The sequence below is a fragment of the Mytilus galloprovincialis genome, chromosome 1 (assembly GCF_965363235.1).
Source record: "Mytilus galloprovincialis chromosome 1, xbMytGall1.hap1.1, whole genome shotgun sequence".
Classification (NCBI taxonomy): Eukaryota; Metazoa; Mollusca; class Bivalvia; order Mytilida; family Mytilidae; genus Mytilus; species Mytilus galloprovincialis.
The window spans coordinates 127,785,822-127,806,968 of NC_134838.1; the positions used below are offsets into that span (position 1 = coordinate 127,785,822).

The window sequence follows — 21,147 nt, forward strand, 5'->3', positions numbered from 1 at the left end:
CATCAAATTGAAATCTAGATGATATCAAAATTCATTGTAGTACATGATGAATATGCATATAAAATTATCATAATTTAGTATGAATGACATTGACTTTTCCTTTAAATTATGAGGTATAAGGGTTTATAAAAATAGTTCTATTGCATTTTTAGTACGCATAAGGGGTCATTGTTGTAAAACAAATACATTCTCAATTTTACATACATAAAAAGATGAATAAACAATGTGGACATTAATTCTATAAGAGACAGAAACCCCAAAACACAAAACCTATAGGCTTCCTAAGTTCATCCTTTAAAAACTGTATTAAGCCTTGTTTGGGACAGTTACTAAAGACCTGGAATTTTGATGTGAGGAATGAGTATAGGTTTGGTAGAATATTAAATCCGATGAAGTATAAAGCATTATCATCCTATACCCGAGATTATATCACACGACAATTCAACTTAGCTGCCATTTAATGAACACATGTGTATTAATTTTTTGTTTAAATCACATACTTTCAACAACTTTCTCTCACAGCTTACACATTACACATTACACATTACACATTACATAAAAATCAACCAAAATAACTAGTAGCTCACAGACAAGTATACTACATCACTCTTTAATCAATCTGTTTATGTGTACATGTAGCAAACAATCATTGTGACCTTTTATTTAACAAATAAACACCATTATATTTTAGAATCAACTCTAATATTGACTTCTGTGCATGATTACGCCATAACCATGAATAGAAATAAACATCTAATCTCACTTTTATACCACATGTACTCAAAACTAAACAATTAACCTTTTAAGTAACTTCTCACAGCACATGTACATCATACAAATTTAAATATCAACCCTTAAATAAATTAACATTAATAATCTCCTATACTTGTCTGCATCATTCTTTTATGTAGATCTAGTTTATGGTAAAACCTGAGAACTTCCAAATTAGCTTTCACACAACTCTTCTCAAAGTCCAATACTCGTAAACCTTCTAAACACTTGGCTCGAGACAGTGCTACATAAGATTGTCCACATTCAAATACACGAGACAGAGATATTTCTACACAATCTAATGTCATTCCCTGCAAAAGAAAAAAAAACACTTTAGTTAAACAAGAACTCAGAAAGTTTTCTATTTATTTTTTTAAAGAATAGTTCATTATCAATATACAAGATATGTACCTGATTATGAAAAACTGATGACTTACAAATTCTAAGACATTTTGTACAACAAAAAATGCAAACTTTGTAGAAGCCTTTGCAAATAGAACCAAACAATAAGTAACATAAAAGATACATGCATTTTCTTATTTTCTTATCCATTAAAATGTAAGGGCAATATTTTCAATAACCAAAAAATGGTGGTATTCTGATGATGATTATTACTTGGTTGATTTTGGTTTCCATATTTTAAGTGTTTTTATGTATTTTTATGGTTGATTGCTCATTACAATTTTGGAGTATTTCCAAGAGCACCACTGATTAGTAACTACATGTGTATATAGTGCATCAAATTATTTTCAGTTTCTTGAATGCTCCTTTTAGTGACCAATACTAACTTGACTTTTATGAATGGAGATGGCCCATGCTAATTTTAATGGAATCTGTTTCCTTGTAGATATATTTCCTCCACTGAACTTGAATGACCATCTTATAGGTTTGATTTCTTCCTCCATTCCACATCTAAACTTCACAATGGGATAACCTGAAAATAATGTACAATATTAAACTAATGAGTCTAATCTGTCATATAAAAAATGATATATATTATCAAAATCAATATCTAAATGCGAGTCAAAAGAGTTTGTGTTTATGCAGAAGTGTTTTAGCTATGTGTTAACTGAGATATTTACCATGATGAATCTTTTGCTTATTATTTTTGAATTTCTCATATTTTAACAGTGTCTTGATGCTTTGTCATGAGTTAGTCAACTAGATATGTTCCTGACACTTTGTCATATGCTAGTTATATAGATACATACCTGTCATTCAGTTATGTGCTAGTTAATAACTAGATATGCAACTGACACACTTGTCATGTATTAGTTAACCCAATGTCTTGATGCTTTGTCATGAGCTAGTCAACTTGATATGTTCCTGACGCTCTGTCATATGCTAGTTAACTAGATATGAACCTGACACTCTGACTCTGTCATGAGCTAGTGAACAAGATATATTACTGTCACTCGGTCATGTGTTAGTTAACTTGATATATTCCTAACACTCTGTCATGTGCTATTTAACTAGATATGTTCCTGACACTCTCTTCATGCTCAAGTTTACTAGATAAAAACATGACACTATGTCATGTGCAAGTTTACTAGATATATACCCAACACTCTGTCATGCTCAAGTTTACTAGATAAATACATGACACTATGTCATGTGCAAGTTTACTAGATATATACCCAACACTCTGTCATGTACAAGTTTACTAGATATATAGACACTATGTCATGTGCAAGTTTACTATATAAATACATGGTGCTATGTCATGTGCAAGTTTACTAGATATATACATGACACTATGTCATGTGCACATTTACTAGATATATACCCGACACTATGTCATGTGCAAGTTTACTAGATAAATACATGACACTATGTCATATGCAAGTTTACTATATAAATACATGGTGCTATGTCATGTGCAAGTTTACTAGATATATACATGACACTATGTCATGTGCACATTTACTAGATATATACCCGGCACTATGTCATGTGCAAGTTTACTAGATGAATACATGACACTATGTCATGTGCAAGTTTACTAGATAATTGTATATGTACTTGACTGTCTATCATGTACTAGAACTAATATTTTTACAGGTTACTGTAGAATTTAAAATGTATGCAAATCTTTCAGAGTAGAACCATGACTGAGAGGACCTGCCCATATAATCTCAATGGAAATGAAATGTGCCAATGCTAATACAAATGCTTAACAAATGCTATTGGATTATCATAGTGGTTCCTCTTAAGCTGACCAAATTACAAAATACAAAAACACCACCAAATCCCCAGAAACAGCACTTTTAATTCACATCCATGACTTCATGGAGACAAGATAAATATTGCTGCTCCATTACTAATTTATCATTTAATCATTTTACTCGTTGAATAGATGCACTCTATCTGGAGTCATCACACGTCATATTCTGTTTCTGTCTTAGATGTAATCATCTATTTCATTTAACAAATTCAAAATTTAATATGCAAAAAAAACAAGTGAAACTGCGAGCTACTGCTCACTGATGATACCCCCGCCGCAAGTGGATAATATTAATAGTGTAAAAATATGCAAGTGTTTGGTAAACAGGAAGTTGTCGAGTGATGAATCTGAAAACGCATCACACGTTATGGCTGACATATATAAATGTTGATACCAAATTACAGAAAGGGTGGTTGTGTAGTTCCTGAGAAAAATGTGACGAAAGTTTCATGGGACGGACTGACTGACGGACGGACTGATGGACAGACAGAGGTAAAACAGTATACCCCCCTTTTTTAAAGCGGGGGTATAAAAAATATTGAAGGTTGTAAGGCTATTTTGACAGACACCAAATTATCCTACAGCCAGACATCACAAGAAATAATGAAAACAATTTCACTAAAAAAATACACACAACTGGTTCTGTACTTGGTCAAAAATGGCTTTTCCCTTGACCTAAATTTACACAATTCTTATCTTAAAGAACAAATTTTCTCATGACTTGTTAAGCCAGTTATCTTAACTAGGAACAGGAAACATCAGAATTGTACAACAAAACTGAATCCCTGCAATCAAATATTTACCTAAAGCAGTAAATGTTTACAGTTAATGATAGTATCATCAGTATGTTAATTACAAGGTAAATATATTTCAATCTTGAAACAAAATAAGACACTTTACAGTTTGATATTATACCACATAGCCAATACAGACAACGGATGGTAAATAACTTATTTCAACCACATGTCATGCTCTGAACCTAACTTGTATTTTAATCTTTGATCCTCCTTTAACACTTGAGATACTATTAAGATTTCTCATACTGTATACAAACCCAAGGCTACCACGACCTAATTGCATTACTCACCTGTTTTTTTTACCTGGTAATTATGATATCACAGGTGAATGAATTAAAACAATGTTTTTATAGATGCAGCATTGTCATAATTTTTCTGTTATGTATCAGAATGCAATTTATTTAAAAATGGAAGAAGACATATTGCATTTGTATTGATGTTATCTTTTTTTTTTACTTAAAGATTATATTAATTTAGATTTTGAGAGATGTTGCAGGATTAAAATAGTATCAAGGTCTACTTTCCTTTCCAATATTCATGTAATGAGAGTTGCATAAAAGTGCAATGACATAAAATTTCAAAGAAAATGTTTAGGAGAGTTATGATAAATATTGTAATAATAAAGTACAACTCCTAGGGGAGAACCTGATCAACAAAAGGATACAGATTGTAATAGTAAAGTACAACTCCTAGGGGAAAACCTGATCAACAAAAGGATACAGATTGTAATAGTAAAGTACAACTCCTAGGGGAGAACCTGATCAACAAAAGGATACAGATTGTAATAGTAAAGTACACTCCTAGGGGAGAACCTGATCAACAAAAGGATACAGATTGTAATAGTAAAGTACAACTCCTAGGGGAGAACCTGATCAACAAAAGGATACAGATTGTAATAGTAAAGTACAACTCCTAGGGGAAAACCTGATCAACAAAAGGATACAGATTGTAATAGTAAAGTACAACTCCTAGGGGAGAACCTGATCAACAAAAGGATAAAGATTGTAATAATAAAGTACAACTCCTAGGGGAGAACCTGATCAACAAAAGGATAAATATTGTAATAGTAAAGTACAACTCCTAGGGGAGAACCTGATCAACAAAAGGATACAGATTGTAATAGTAAAGTACAACTCCTAGGGGAAAACCTGATCAACAAAAGGATACAGATTGTAATAGTAAAGTACAACTCCTAGGGGAAAACCTGATCAACAAAAGGATAAAGATTTCAATCTTGGTTAAGATAGACAAGAGTGCATATTCTGAAATGTCTAGCCTTCTTTACTAACCATTGAAATTATGTTGATAGTCCTAAATATAGAGTTTTACTTCAACTATCACATAAACTTAACATGATCCAAGAAAATGAGGTTAAGTTCATATAAACCAAACAAGAAATACAATGGTTCAATACACTAAATATAGTTGACCTGTTGCTTATAGTTTTAAGAAACGAATTAACCAAGAAAACTGAACATTGACCAATGAACCATGAATTTGAGGTCAAGGTCATATAAACCATGCCAGACAGACAAGTACAGCTTACAATCCTTCCATACAACAAATATAGTTGACCTATTGCTTAAAGTTAAAGAAAACAGACCAAAACACAAAAATTTGTAAGGGTTCCGGGGAACCCAGTGTCTCGTCTACTTTTGCTGTTAATCGCAGGCTCAACAAAAATGAGAAAAAAAATTGATAAAAATATTCCTCTTGATACTATCTTTTGTTTGAAAGAAGCTTCGATCCAAGTTTGGTAAAAATAAAGGATAGTTTATGAATTTGATAAATGTTTTAAAAACTTGAACTGCACTGTTTGTTATATTAATTGAAAAATTAAGTCCATTTATAAATAAAATAGAACAACATTTTTACTAAATTTTCTTCTAGATACTAGCTTTTGATCATAAACAAGCTTCTGTTAAAATTTGGTAGAAATCCAGGGTAGTTTAAGAAAGTTATTAAAATTTCAGAAACTCTAACCACAGAGTGAATATTTGTGGACGCTGCCACCGACGGAACGTAGGATGGCTATGTCTTGCTTTTTCAACTAAAGTCGAAGGCTCCACTAAAAAAGACCAAAACTCAAAAACTTAACTTTGACAATGAAAATGAGGCCAAAATCAGGGGACAACTGCCATGTACACCTTATAATCCTTCCATACACCAAATAAACTAGATCTATTGCTTATAGTATCTGAGATAGTGACGCTGCCACCAAAACTTAACATTATTCACCGATCAATGAAATGAAGTCAAGGTCAAGTGAAAACTGTTTCATGGGCACGAGGACCTTGCAAGGTATGCACATACCAAATAAAATTATCCTATTACTCATAATGAGAGAGAAATTAACATTACAAAAAAACTTAATTTTTTTTTCAAGTAGTCACTAAACCAGGGAAACTTCATTACATTAGGCATCTATATACAAAGTATGAAACATCCAGGTCTTCTACCTTCTAAAATATGAAGCTTTTAAGAAGTGAGTTAACGCCGGTGCCAGATCACTATCCATATGTTAAGCTTTCTGTAACAAAAGTCACTGGCTCGACAAAAAAAAAAGGAAAAAAGTATAACCTGTTATTCTTATAGAACTTTCCAACCTATATACAACACCAGTGGACAAAATGACCAGTTATCATTTCTTTTACAAATACATCTTAATTCCACACATAAAGATAGTCTGACCCCTTACATATCATATTAGATCACTATCACACTGTGTAACAAGTGATTTGGGAATTCTAATCATAACATATCATTTGATAATAAAATTGAGAACGGAAATGGGGAATGTGTCAAAGAGACAACAACCCGACCATAGAAAAAACAACAACAGAAGGTCATCAACCATCATTTTGAACACTTCATATCTTGGCACATTCATTGCTAAATATATTACTGATGATAAGTTCCAATCAGGGAATACAATTTTACTTAAGACAGACACATTAAAAATTGTAAAATTATAGATGAAAGAACTGGCTAACATCTACATCATACACCTTAACACTTATCCCTATTTATTCCATTCCAGGTAAGTTCTAAATTTACACAACTTTTTCATTCAGTTGAAGCTATCTGGGTAGGATGCATGTTACTTTTTAATGAGACCTGTTTAAACCATTGTAAATATTTCAAACAAAATATTAATATGAATTTCGAAAAAGTGGATCATTATCTATCAAAGTTTCCTAGTGATCGCTTTCTAAAATTTGTCCTTCCTCAGCTCATTACTGATGACCTTTGTTCTGCTTCACCATTGACCCAAACAGGAAGTTGTCCAAATGACTGTTTTTTTCCCCCTGATTTGACAAAATAGCGATAAGGTGTATTACTGTTGCCAATAATTGCTTACACTTCATTTGAAATTTAATGGATAGTTGTCTCATTGACAATCATACCACATCTCTCTGGTTCCATAAAGTCTGTCTGAGAAGTGGTTATAGTCCTGTATATAAAGTGCATGTTCCAATGATGCTCTTGATAAAACTTTGGAATGTATTCAATCCATTTTCAGACTGAGCAACAAAAAGCTTTGATCAATGTCAATGTTTTCAAAGTTTTAACATATTGCAAATAAAAGACATAAGGTAGAAACTTACAACCTTGGATATATACAGTATCTATTGTAATTATTCAACTTTCCTTCAATATTACAAAGTTATAATCAGAATAACTCTCAATTGTGTCAAATATATGTAACGTAACAGTACCCAAATTGCACCGAGTACCCAAATTGCACCTATTTAGCAAAAATTGCTGCAGGAATCGTACAAGATTTCATAGAGACTAAACAATTTGTATCTTTATGATTTGATACTATGCACGTCTTTCAACATAGGTAGAAATATTTAGATATACACAAAACGTTCACAGTATTTATCAACAGATGAATTGTTTACTGAAAAAGCAAAATGTATGGAAACATCGCCATGCGACATCATCAAAACGTCATCTTTTTAAAATTAGCAAATTCAATATGTCACAAGTATCCATTTCTTAAAAAATGAAGAGTAAACATGGACTTATATCCAATTGTTCAAAATATTTTAAGAAATTAAACAAAAGCTCCTGTTATTCGACTTTTGACGACCTGAATTTAAGCATGGATGCAATTTGGGTACTCCTCAATAAAGAACCATTAATGGTTTGAAGGTCAGTTCAGACCAATTTTTCTATGATTCCATATGGATTCAAAATTAAATTGGTGAAACCATATGGCATAGAGTAAATAAATGATACATCTACATAATAAACATAATGAAATTTTTTTTCTGAAGCATGAATAAACATAGGTTAAAAAACTGTCAAAATATGTGCAATTTGGGTACCCTTGCGTTAAAAAACATACAACATGCTTTCATTGGCTCCTGTATTTTCACAAATCAAACATACCATCATTATCTTTCTGATATCCTATTACGATTCCTCTAGCTCCATTTACAAGTCCTTTCTGTACATCTAAATTCTTTGTTAACATAACCTGAAAACAAAACTAAATGTGTAAGAATGAAATGAATAGCCCCTAATCACAATGAAGAAAAGTTTGATCTGTAACTTTGTAGAAGACTCCCATACTAAAAACCAGGTCAATATGTGAAGGAGTTAGGAAAAAAAGTCTATATATCAGTTTGTTGCAGAATTATGGATAAGGGTAACACTATATGTAATGTAAGGAAATAACACTTTTTTTGTCATATATTAATTAAATAAAACTTATATTGGATTTGCTACATTAACTCTATGTTGATTCATGGGTCTAGCAACCTTCTTTAAATGTTAGAAGCTGGTCATGATTGACTGTAACTCCTTTTTAGCACTGACTTCAAACACAGCTTAAGTTTCTATACTGTAATGGTATAATTTAGTCTAAAGGGAGATAATTAACATTTTTAATTTTGAAAAAGTACCTTTTCAACCCAAACAAACACAAATTACCTGTGATAGCCCAGGTCAATGATTATATTAAATGTTTACCTGTGCTCCAATCTTTAGATTTAGTTTGTCTGGTACTGGACACATGCCATTTATCTGTTGTGTATAAACAGAATCACTATCTGTAGATGTAAACAACTTAGATTCTCCTACAAAGAGGTAAAAAAGTTTACCATTTCAATAAGCTATCAAATACACTCATCATAGATACCAGGATTGAAAGTTTGTATTTGCACCAGAGGAATGTTTTGTCTACAAAAGACTCATCAGTGACACTCTAATAAAAAAAAGTTAAAAAAGCCAAAAAAAAGTATGAAACTTTTACTTTGCAGGGCTCACACTACTTCAGAATTATAGGGAGAAGTGACTTCTCTTTTTGAAACTGATAGGGAGAAGTGGTGAGATTTGAAAGAGAAGTGCTCATTCGCGCGGTGCGCTACAATGTTTGCATTTTACAATAGTATAAAGGGCCATATGTAAATAATGTTCTTTTTATGTTGTTCAATTCATGAGTAAAAAATTACAATTAAAGTAACATTTGAAATTAAAAGTTGTTTAAGTTTTACTAAGGTTCTTGTGAGAAACTACCAACTAAATATCTAGCACTAAAAAAAAAATTATTTTAAAAAATGTAAAGAAATTATAATATATCAATTACAATTTAATTAAAAATTATCTTGTGTATGAAATTCAGTGTTTCTCATAAAAAAATATAAAAGTTATTAAGCTGGGCCATAATATATTGATATTAGTAGAATAGTCTCAGAGTTAAGCAACTTTAATCAATAGTTTGAAACAATCCATAAAAAATATAGGGACTTATATACACCAATCAATTAGATGTAACCAAAAGTCTCTTAATGAGTGTGGAATGCGTAATTTTTCCCTTTGGGATCAATATTCTTCTGTCAGCTGTTCCATCCGTGCGCCCGTAGTAATTATTGTAAAAGTACGGATTTCGGTCATAGCTGGTCCGGTTCAGATCCGTAGTTTAGAAATCGGTCAATGGCGGACGAATGCAAGAAAATTTACAAAAATAAACGATGTTTGACAAGTTATTTGGAAAGGAACATGACGGTTTTAATGCAATAAATGGATTAAACATTTACTGGAGGCAACTTTTATCACGTTTAAATGAAGCAACAAACTTATTTTGCCGCCGAAATTTAGGTTGATGTACGTTTTCGAGTAACAAGCACCGGAACTTGCGAAAATGCATGAAGTGATAAAAAGATGTATTTTTATCAAATAACCTGCTACACACTGCGAAGATAATGCTTCAACCTCTTTTCTAAAGATAATGAATCGTTTATGTCTGAATTTCTTTAATTATCAGTAAAAAATTGATGTTTCATCAACTTAGTAAAAGTTGAAAATGTCAGATGACGGAAGCGACTGAAAGCGACTATCGTCAAGAACAGGGCGACTTGTTTTCGCTTTTGGGGGTCGGGGAAAGCGAAGTGACGGTCGGGAAGGCGACTTCTTCGCCGAAGTCGCCTGGTAGCGTGAGCCCTGCTTTGATTCACTTTTCAAATTAAGCTATACATGTACATTAGATCTATATCATTAGAATAAAAAGGCATTATGATTTAATGAGTAACTGTATGTGTTCATCTGTTTTCTATTATTAAAACAAAGAAGGAGGTGTGCTTAGGTATATTTTGATCTAAAAACTATGTTAAAAGTTATCAAAAATCTCGTCATTTTTTCTGGAAAACATGGAGAAGGGTCTCTATCCTAATGTCATCGCTGCATTTTATTTTTTCATTTCGCATTGCCTCAACTTTAAAACAGACGTTATTTGAAATCTTGAATTAAAAGTACAAACATACCATTTAATTTCTGTAGATGGTGCTCATTTATCTGGTTGACATCCTCTTTGTGAGTACACAGTCTGGTTGCTAGGATACCATCTCTCTGGATGTTTTGTTTGGCTGTAGCTCTCAAAGTCGTGTAGACATAGTCAGGACACCTATAAGAATAATACATATATGTCAACAGAGTTATATAATCAAACACTTGATAAATAATATCAAGATTTACATATACAAAGCTTTACAAATACAATAGTTTTAATGCAATACATTGAACCTCGAAATCAAAGGGACTGGACAAATGAATTTGAATTTAAAAGACTTATCCAAGGTTTAACTCATCCAAGTTCATATGTGTCATCAAAAATTTATAATGCATGAAATACCTATGAGATTTATGTAAACTATATTTTTTAGATATGACAATTTATGATTGAGTAATCAATCTTCCTAATATTCAATCCCTATATATACATATATATCTATACCTATTGTCATTCTACAAACCTTCCTAGCCTAATTTGTTGAAGAACATCTATAAATGATTTATCTGACTGTCTTCTTACTTCTGTTAGTTCTATATTCATCTGAATACATTTCTTCCAAGCCTGAGTCTGAAATTATTAAACAAAAATCTGAATACATTTCTTCCAAGCCTGAGTCTGAAATTATTCAAACATTACTTCCATAACTAATGTTTCAAAGTTCAATAGGCATGATCATTAAAAAATTGACCAATCAAAACAAAACTTGAATTATGTCATTTGACAATATAATAAAAAATTGTGTCAGAGAATATATTCTAAAATTACAGTAAATACCCAAATGCAACAATCTAACCAATAAAAATAACTAAGATGCATCTAAAAGGTAACATACTATCTTCAACAAGTTAAGGGTCAAGCAATAAGCCAAGCTCTTAAACAAAATCTATCACTTCACCTTTATATTGATGAATTGATGAGAACAGATCAAAAGTTATTTAAGTTTTGTTGTGCTGGTAAGACATTAAAGTCCTTTCAACAGAATCATTTATTATTCATTAACACACAATATAAGAGAGGCATTTTAAGAATACATGATGCTATTTTCTTGTACTGAGCTTTACCTGAAAACAGAAATTGACTTTTTCTTTGCCTTTGGTAACAGGAGGTAACTGAAGGAAATCTCCACACATTATCAGCTGTATTCCACCAAAAGGTTGGTCATTCCTTCGTATCACTCTGTTAATAATTAATAAACAGTTAGATCATAGCAATGAAACTTTCAAAAGAACATTGATTACCTGCCTTAAATATTTCAAACTTTATTACAAAAAAACATATTTTCTATCATCAAACAATGCAATAAACAAAAAGTGAATTGGAAATCTGCTTGTGAAGACAGTATTCTTTTTATTAATCCTTTCTCAATGGAATCTTTTTTTTTTAGCATACTTGATTCACATTGAATTTTTCAATAAAATGCTGAAAATTTGCTTTTCAGTATAAATGCATTGCAAAAACCTAATATTTCATCAAATAAATTTAAGTCAGTTATTCTTATGAATATCCTTTTCATTTGGGATACAACTTTTGTTAAGATTGATGCAGACATTTTGTAGTCACAGCATTTTAACTGAGGTACTACTCAGAAGTCAAAAGGCGTCAATATGGAGTAAAGGGGTTGGCCTCTAAAGGCGTCATTATGGAGGACAGGGTTTTCTTAATTAAAAAGCCTTTGAGAGTAGGCTCACATCTCTCACGTTGCCACACCCCCACATTGTCTGGTGGCAAGCAAAACCCTACTGACTCATAAGTGAAATAATAACTCTTACAAAAGTCCACAGAAAAAATTTCTTGTTGATATGCACATCTACAAAGTTTCATGAAACTATGTTGTGTGGTGGCAGATGACAAACTATTACAGAAGAATATTTTTGCCAAAATTCTAAGTTCAATTGAATATTACTCCTAGGCTAGAACATATAGAAAGAAAATTGAATCATAATTATCTGTCAATATGCACATCAACATTAAGACATATGTCATTATTATTTACTGTTTCATGAATTTCAAATCACTTATTTACAGGACATGTTCATTATCACATGTAGAAACCAATGAGAGTTCTTTACAACCTCACTTTATGTTAAGGTTACCTAGCAACAGCTTCTAATTTTTCAAAGAATTCTCCATCTACCATAGATATTTCATCAATAACTAAATGTTTACATTTCCTCCATTGCTGAGCTACCTGTGCTCGTGATGCTAATTGTACACAATGCTCCAATGTACCCCTTCCTGATCCAATACCTACAAAATTACACAATATGGGAGAAATTACAACATTTATTTTGTTGTTAAGAATAAATTGTATGATGTTTGGTATAAATAATTTAACAACTTGTAAGTATATATAAGCTATCAAATGACTTTCTAGTGCAATGTCTAGCTGACTAAGTTTATAATCAGCTGAGTCAATGAATATTGTGTCTATAAGTATAATGCAATTGTATATTTCAGGAGAGTCACTATTATTTCATTTTTAGATCAAATAAATTATTATTGCAAACATTTCACATTACTCCTTTTTTAAACTTTTTTTGACAATTGGCTTATTTGCCCTTCAGGCCATATTTAGTGTTTATATAAAATGAACAGCTGGGAAAATGATACGTATACCCCTTGCAATTGTTGCCGCAATAACATAATATAGAACATCTTGTTAGAAATTTGAAAAATGGTTTTGTATAAAAATGTGTCCCTAAAAAAATCAAATCTTAAGTTGAAACAATGTTAAATGGCTTTATATGTTGCTAATATTTCATCGTTATATTTTAATTACTTACCTGCAAATGCATGTAGAGTTGTCCCCCCTATATGGCAGGCAGCAACACCAGTACTAGCTGTGGCAAATGTATGCTGCGGTGGCAAAGTTCCTAAAATACATGATTTTTTTCAATTAGATAAAGAAGTTTTCCAACCCTTGTTCAATTCATCAACAATGCTACATTCTTCATGAAAAGAATCTTTTAAATTTTTAAACATGTTACATGAAAAAAATATACCAGACAGATTTATTTAACTTTAACATTAGATTTAATAAACAAATCTTGCATTTCATAGTATCTTTATTTTTGGGATAAAAAACAGTACAGGACAAAGCTGGAGGTTACCTTAATTATAAGTCATTCGCTTATCATTTCATCAATAATAATACATGTATTGTAATTGTTTGCACTGTCAATTATGATATATGATGAATGAAAAAATTATGGTGTGTTAAGAAATTTTTTAGTACAAATGTAATTTTTGATTTTGTTACATTTATAGTGTACCAGTAGTTTGATAATCATTCATATCAAGTGTAGCAGAATGATTTAAAAAAATGTTGTCACATGATTTCTTATGACAGTCAGGACAGACTATATTTATGATATAACAAATGCAAATGTACATTGTATGTATCTCAACTTCCAAGATATCACTTTCAGCAATCTCCATTCATACCATTTAAGTTTGCCTCGACCAGTTTTAGTATATACCTATTATTCTTTTCATGAGAAATGATTTTCCAGTACCAGCACTCCCTGTAAAGAATACACTCCTTCCTTTAGATACTGCCTCTAATACAGAAGACTGTTCTTTACTTAGTTTGACTGGAATAACTGATCTTGGTACTGCTTTTACTAATTTTCTGGCCATTTTAACTCCCTTAGGAGGGTGATTTTCCTTGTTATCATCTACTCTTTTCCTCTTTCCTTTAGGTGTGAACAAGTCTTTCTCCAGCTCTTTAGCTCTTGCTTCATGTACAGTATGAACATCCTTCATAGTCAGAGGGCTTATTTCATCAAAAGTTCGATGACGCTCTGATAATAATTTCTTTCGATCAGATATGAATCCTTTCTGTTTTCCAACCTCTAACTTTGTATGCATTGTTCTTAAGAACATCAACAGTTTATCGGGAGGACAGTTGGACAACATAAATTGGATATTCCGATCTGGTATTCTGACTGTGGCCTTCCCATCTTTGGCAAACTTTTTGAAGAGTTTGATTTCTCTTAATGCATATTTGATATCTTTTTTACCATAATCAACTCTAAGTGTAACATCATTGAATTCGTTACGACCTAATGATAACGACAAACTTTTATAAGGTGTGCGTTTAATGACATCTCCTGTTTTTGTCAAGTCTTCTACAACTACAGAGCAGGTTAGCAGATTCATATCCATGATGCTTTGTATCTTTCTATAAAATTATAAAGTAAAGAATAAAAACATGTAGTGAAATAAAATACAATTTAAGATTTTCTTTTTCTTTTACTAACCATTAACTACACTAGCTGCTAAGCACATGACTAGTAGCTATATAGACATTTAACTTTTATTAGAGTAAGTTTGCATTAAACTTTGTACATTTTTATCAAGTATCATAAATTCAAGACTTGCTTTACAGATTCTGACAAACATGCATAACAGAGTAATTTTTAGCGTACATTTAGCAACACCCCCTTATTGTCAGATCCTAACTTTGACCTTTGTCAAAATTTTGTTCCAGAGTTTTAATATAATAAATGTTTAAAAAATCATTTTAAGGGCATACCATACAGTGACAGGGGAGGTAATGACATTGCTAAAGTAAATTGTTATTTTTGCGACGTCAAACTATGACTTATCAGGAAAAGATGCAGTTTTCAGCTGATTTTTATCATTCAAACTCATTTAACTTGAAAACGAGTTCATGGACCCCTCTTTTTTAAAATGTCATTTGGTTTCATTACGCGAGAAGATTATGTGTGCCAATTTTCATGAAAGCGTAAATAGTGCATTTAATTTTTAATTTGATAAATATCATGAATATACAGCTAAAAAATTATGTTTTTTTCTACATTCATGAACATTTGATAAATATGAGTTATTTCTGAATAAAAAATGTATAAATTTTTAGGATACTTATAAAATACAGAAATTACAAATTATTTAACAAAAAACATTGTGTTTATCTTTCAAACAAAAAAGTTATGTTTTTTTTTCGAAAGGGAAAATATGGCCACAAATCCGAGTTTTGAGCAAATATACAAAATTTCAACCTCATTTTACTCAAAAAGGAGCACATGAAGGTATATTTTTTATTACATATTTGATTTAATTAGGTAAAAAATAGTCTATATGGATTTTTTTTTATCAAAATGTAAATACGGGATCAAAACTGTATTGTATGACCTTATTCGCATGATAAGTCTTTTCTCCAGTTTAAGCTTTAACAATTGTTTTAAAATGTGTTTGATATTTTATATAGGAGTCAAATCTTTTTGATGTATACATATTTAATAGTATTTCATGATTTTATGAATAATTTTGTTTACAAATTTTTTGATTCTTCATTAAATCAATATTAGATAGTCATACTACAAATGTACTACGTGTACATGATGTATACTAGTCCAAATGATTATGACTTTTTCAATTTGATAGGCTATTATATTTTTTTGCAAGTGGCAGTAAGCCTTGAAAGCAACAAAAGTGCACACGCTGAAATGTCTTGCCTTCTTTACTTACATGTATCATTGATATTATGTTGATAGTCCTCAGACCTGCCAACTTTTGAAAATCTCCATGGGGGATTAAGCACGCGACCAAATTTTTAAGGGTTACAATTTTAGCGACTTTTCTGTGTGTATTGTTTTTTACTCCTAAAATAGTTTAAGTTCTCTTGAGCTTGAAGGCCTTGATTTCTTTTATTTGCATGATTCTTGTACTATTAAATAATAAAATTGACAAAATAACTGAAGAATAGAGAAAAATGGCATTACAAATAAAGGATTCAAAGTAGAGACCCTCCTCCTTTTCCCCCTCCAAAGACCTTCTTATCTATGAACCTCGACTCATAAGACCTAAAACTACATGTCCTAAAGTTAGAAGGATGAAGACAGATTTTGATTTAGTCTTACTTATGGTCTTATCAGTATCAATCACAGGGACTCGGTTAGCAGATTAAAATTTTGTAAATCAATGTTTTTAATTTATTTTTTATTATTTCCTGTCTATTTGCATTACTATATTAACGTATTTAACGTTGCCATCACAATTTCTTTGTTTTCTGGCAATGTGCAGTTTACTATCCATATCCATATACTGAAAAAACCTAAAGGGATCTAAGTCGCCATCTTGAATTGACTTCCCTACTTTAGATAAAAAATAATTAAAAATATTAATAAATTACTATATACCTTACAACAGCCCTCATTTTCTTCCGAAATTATTCTTCTATCACATGCATATTTTGATTTGTGGATTAACAGAACCCTTACGCAGTTTCAGTTGCATTCGTGTCAGAATATTCAAATTTCCCGGCGAAAGCAACGTATCATTCGGAAACTTCCGGGTTGATGCGTTTACTACAACTAAAGTAGGGAAGGCAATTCAAGATGGCGACTTAGATCCCTTTAGGTTTTTTCAGTATATGGATATGGATAGTAAACTGCACATTGCCAGAAAACAAAGAAATAGTGATGGCAACGTTAAATACGTTAATATAGTAATGCAAATAGACAGGAAATAATAAAAAATAAATTAAAAACATTGATTTACAAAATTTTACTCTGCTAACCGAGTCCCTGTGGTATCAATGAGAAAATGGATAAAATTTGAGTTATCTTTCTTTGTATTCAGAGGTGCTCTTACCGGCGGAGGCTTATACAGTAACACAGAAGAAGTGAATACAAAATGGCGTCGATTTTAAATCAACAGACACACAACACAGGGACTCGGTTAGCAGATTAAAATTTTGTAAATCAATGTTTTTAATTTATTTTTTATTATTTCCTGTCTATTTGCATTACTATATTAACGTATTTAACGTTGCCATCACAATTTCTTTGTTTTCTGGCAATGTGCAGTTTACTATCCATATCCATATACTGAAAAAACCTAAAAAAAAAAAAGAAATAGTGATGGCAACGTTAAATACGTTAATATAGTAATGCAAATAGACAGGAAATAATAAAAAATAAATTAAAAACATTGATTTACATAATTTTAATCTGCTAACCGAGTCCCTGTGGTTGACGGTCCATGTCATACATGAATCTATTGAGGCGACTCAAGTAGACTTTGAAACAGATTATGAGGAATCAGTATGGGTTCATATCAGATTAGTAAGTGGAGACAAATTACTCATAGGTTGTATTTATAGAAGCCCTAATGGACAAGATAACAACGATGAGTCACTGAGAAAGTTATTTAAAGATGTGGTATCCAGAGACTATAGCCATATTTTATTGATGGGAGACTTTAATTATGATAAGATAAATTGGGAGACATGGAGCACACCAACAAATGAACAATCAAGAGAATATAAATTCATAGAATGCCTCAGAGATTGCTTTTTATACCAACATGTATTGAAACCAACACGAGGAAGAATAAATCAAGATCCTCATATATTAGATCTACTTCTGACCAATGAAGAGGGTATGATTTCTGATGTGGAATACTTAAGCCCCTTGGGGAAGAGCGACCACTCAGTATTGACATTTAAATTCAACTGTTACATTGAAGAAACAAACTCAGAAAGGATAAAGTTTTACTATGACAAAGCAGACTTAGATGGACTAAGGACAGATCTGAGCAATATAGACTGGTACAACATAATGAAAGAAAAGTCTACAAATGAACAATGGATATTTTTTAAAGACAAACTCTTGGAACTCCAAAGTAAATACATACCACATAAAAAGATAGGACAATCGAGCAAAAAAAATAAAGCTGTAGGTCTCAACCAAGAAACATTGAAAGCAATAAGGAAAAAACACAGATGCTGGACAAAGTATATGGAAACAAAAAGTAGCGAAAAATATAGAGAATTCTGTAAAACCAGAAACAAGGTAAAGAAACTTACCAGAAAAGCAGTCAAGATGAAAGAGAAAGAAATTGCCAAGCAAGTAAAAAATAACCCGAAAAAATTCTGGCATTACGTAAAATCAAAAACTAAAACTAGAACTGGAATATCCGATCTCGTCATGAATACACAAGATGGTAATGATGTACTAACAACCAACGACAAAGAAAAGGCAGAAACACTTTCGAGTTTCTTTGCCAGCGCAGTGGCGGATCCAGGGGGGGGGGTTCCGGGGGTGCGCACCCCCCCTTTATTTTTGCCGATCAATGCATTTGTATCGGGACATATGTTTTGCACCCCCCCTTTGCCCTGGGTGCCCTGGGTTAGCACCCCCCCTTTCGAAAATTCCTGCATCCGCCCCTGCAGCGTCTTTACAAAGGAGGACGATGGAGACATACCAAAACTTCAAGGACAAACCGTAAAGGAAGCCATGAATTATCTCGTAGTTAAACAGGAGAATGTTCAAAAACGCCTGAAAAACCTGAACATAAATAAATCACAAGGACCCGATAATATTCATCCTAGACTATTACATGACGTGTGTGATGCACTATCAACTCCAATAACCATAATTTTCAATACGTCGCTGAAAGAAAAAACTATACCTCAAGACTGGAAAGAAGGATGTATTACAGCCATATTCAAGAAGGGCAACCGAAAACAGGCATCAAACTACAGGCCAGTAAGCTTAACGTGCATACTTTGCAAACTCCTAGAAACATTTGTTAGAGACCATATGGTGTCACACATGAGGCTAAATAAACTATTTAGTGATTACCAGTTCGGATTTTTATCAGGAAGGTCGACTACATTACAGCTACTCCATGTTCTTGAAAAATGGACTAAAATTCTGGATAATGGAGGTTCCATAGATACTATATACCTTGATTTCATGAAGGCATTTGATACTGTCCCCCACAAACGACTGATTGGAAAATTAAAGAGTTACGGAATATCAGAAGAGATAATATCATGGGTAACATCATTCCTTAGTGGTAGAAAACAACAAGTACGTGTCAACGGCAGCTACTCAGAATTCAAACAAGTAACAAGCGGCATCCCTCAAGGCAGTGTACTGGGTCCAATATTGTTTGTCATCTACATTAATGATCTACCAGAAATGCTTGACTCAGATTGCTACATGTTTGCTGACGATACCAAAGTCTTTCGACAAATACAAACAACAGATGATAGTGATGCACTTCAAACAGACTTATCTCATCTAGAATCTTGGTCAAATACTTGGTTGCTAAGATTTCACCCAGATAAATGTAAAGTCCTAACAACAGGGAAACAACATGATAACAACCATAAATACAACCTGTGTAACACCACACTAGAACATGTTGACAAAGAAAAAGACATAGGAGTAACCATTGATAACAAACTAAATTTCGAACAACATATGAATGAAAAAATAAATAAGGCCAATAGTATTATGGGACTAATTAGAAGGACATTTACCTGCCTCAATGAGGAAATGTTCTTATTACTTTATAAAGCACTAGCAAGACCAAACCTCGAATATGCCAATGCTACATGTATATGGAGCCCATTCAAAGCACTTGAAAATGTTCAAAGGCGAGCAACAAAATTGATACCAACATTGAAAGATCTAGAGTACGAACAACGGTTGAAGAAGCTTAAGTTACCAACACTTAAATACAGACGAATGAGAGGTGATATGATAGAAGCTTACAAATTAACATCGGGAATATATGACGAAGCGTTACCTAACCTACTCACATATAACACCACTTCTGCTACTAGAGGACACAACAAAAAACTGACTACTGTAAATTCAGAAATTATTGCGTGCATTTATTATTGCGATTTTAATTTTTACGATTTTGAGAAAAATTCTGTTAAATTCATATAAAATATATCAAAATGCGAGTTTAAATTATTGCGGTTACAACTCAGTCGCATTTTTCGCAATAATAAAAACCTCGCATTAATTTCTGAATTTACAGTATCCAAAGATGCAACAAAAACATAAGATCAAACTTCTTCACACAACGAATTGCACCAATATGGAACAGCTTACCCAGCAGCGTTGTAAATGCACCAACTATTCAGACATTTGAAAGCCGCCTAGATAAATATTGGACAAATAGTGAAATGAAATATAACTATAGAGCAAAAGCTGACACAGGAACCGCAACCGAAACAAGTCAGCAAATAACTGAAGATCTGAGCATAGTGGAGTGATCCAGCGCTCAGTTACAGACTATGTAAGACTATGTAAGATGTTGAGTCCAAATTATTATGACGTCTTGCGAGGCAGAAGGCGTCCAAGAAAAAAAATAGCCTTGCATGTTAGACTATAGAAGAACATAGAACATATAAATACGTAGTCCAAATAATTATGACGTCTTGAAAGGCTATTATAATTTTTATTTGGACTAATAAATACGATGATAAACATAAAAATATCGTATTTGTCAAAATTATTTACTATGAACTGAAGCATTGTGCCTTTTGGCGAATGTTTGACTCTTATATCAGTATTTGTACTATGCCAATAAAAAGTGTGTTGTTAATTTGCTGAAGCTTAAATTAAACACTACCTGAACACCTGTATAAGTTAGTTCGCGTCTGTAAGTTTTCATAACAAGTGCGAGGATTCAAAATTAGTTGTTCTCGGAGTTTATTATTTATGAGAAGAAAACTCCCGAAAGAATGATTATCCAATTGGAATTTTTGTTAAATTCGACCA

General features: G+C 32.1%; 1 protein-coding gene across 2 annotated transcripts; it reads right to left on the bottom strand.

Annotated features, from left to right (window-relative positions):
• Nucleotides 1–543: 543 nt before the first annotated feature.
• Nucleotides 544–21,094, bottom strand: LOC143058534 (ATP-dependent DNA helicase PIF1-like). 2 transcript variants are annotated; one of them, XM_076232040.1, is made up of 11 exons: nucleotides 20,999–21,094; nucleotides 14,074–14,777; nucleotides 13,378–13,467; nucleotides 12,688–12,841; nucleotides 11,656–11,770; nucleotides 11,055–11,161; nucleotides 10,566–10,705; nucleotides 8,776–8,882; nucleotides 8,194–8,281; nucleotides 1,560–1,705; nucleotides 544–1,082 (listed from the first exon to the last, which is right to left on the bottom strand). In XM_076232040.1, the coding sequence occupies exons 2-11, from the start codon at nucleotides 14,759–14,761 to the stop codon at nucleotides 870–872; spliced, it is 1,848 nt and encodes a 615-aa protein (XP_076088155.1). In that variant the 5' UTR covers nucleotides 14,762–14,777; nucleotides 20,999–21,094; the 3' UTR covers nucleotides 544–869. The 2 variants fall into 2 exon arrangements, with proteins under 2 accessions (XP_076088155.1, XP_076088160.1); XM_076232045.1 differs by lacking the exon at nucleotides 20,999–21,094 and adding an exon at nucleotides 16,088–16,110.
• Between the last annotated feature and the right edge of the window lie 53 nt (nucleotides 21,095–21,147).

Bases quoted from the DNA above. Each gene is read 5' to 3' on its own strand.
- LOC143058534 (XM_076232040.1), bottom strand. From the start codon at position 14,761: ATGGATATGAATCTGCTAACCTGCTCTGTAGTTGTAGAAGACTTGACA. The intron at 12,842-13,377 runs GTAAGTAATTAA...GTAATTTTGTAG, and splicing joins AACTCTACATGCATTTGCAG to GTATTGGATCAGGAAGGGGT. The intron at 8,282-8,775 runs GTAAACATTTAA...TTTTGTTTTCAG, and splicing joins ATCTAAAGATTGGAGCACAG to GTTATGTTAACAAAGAATTT.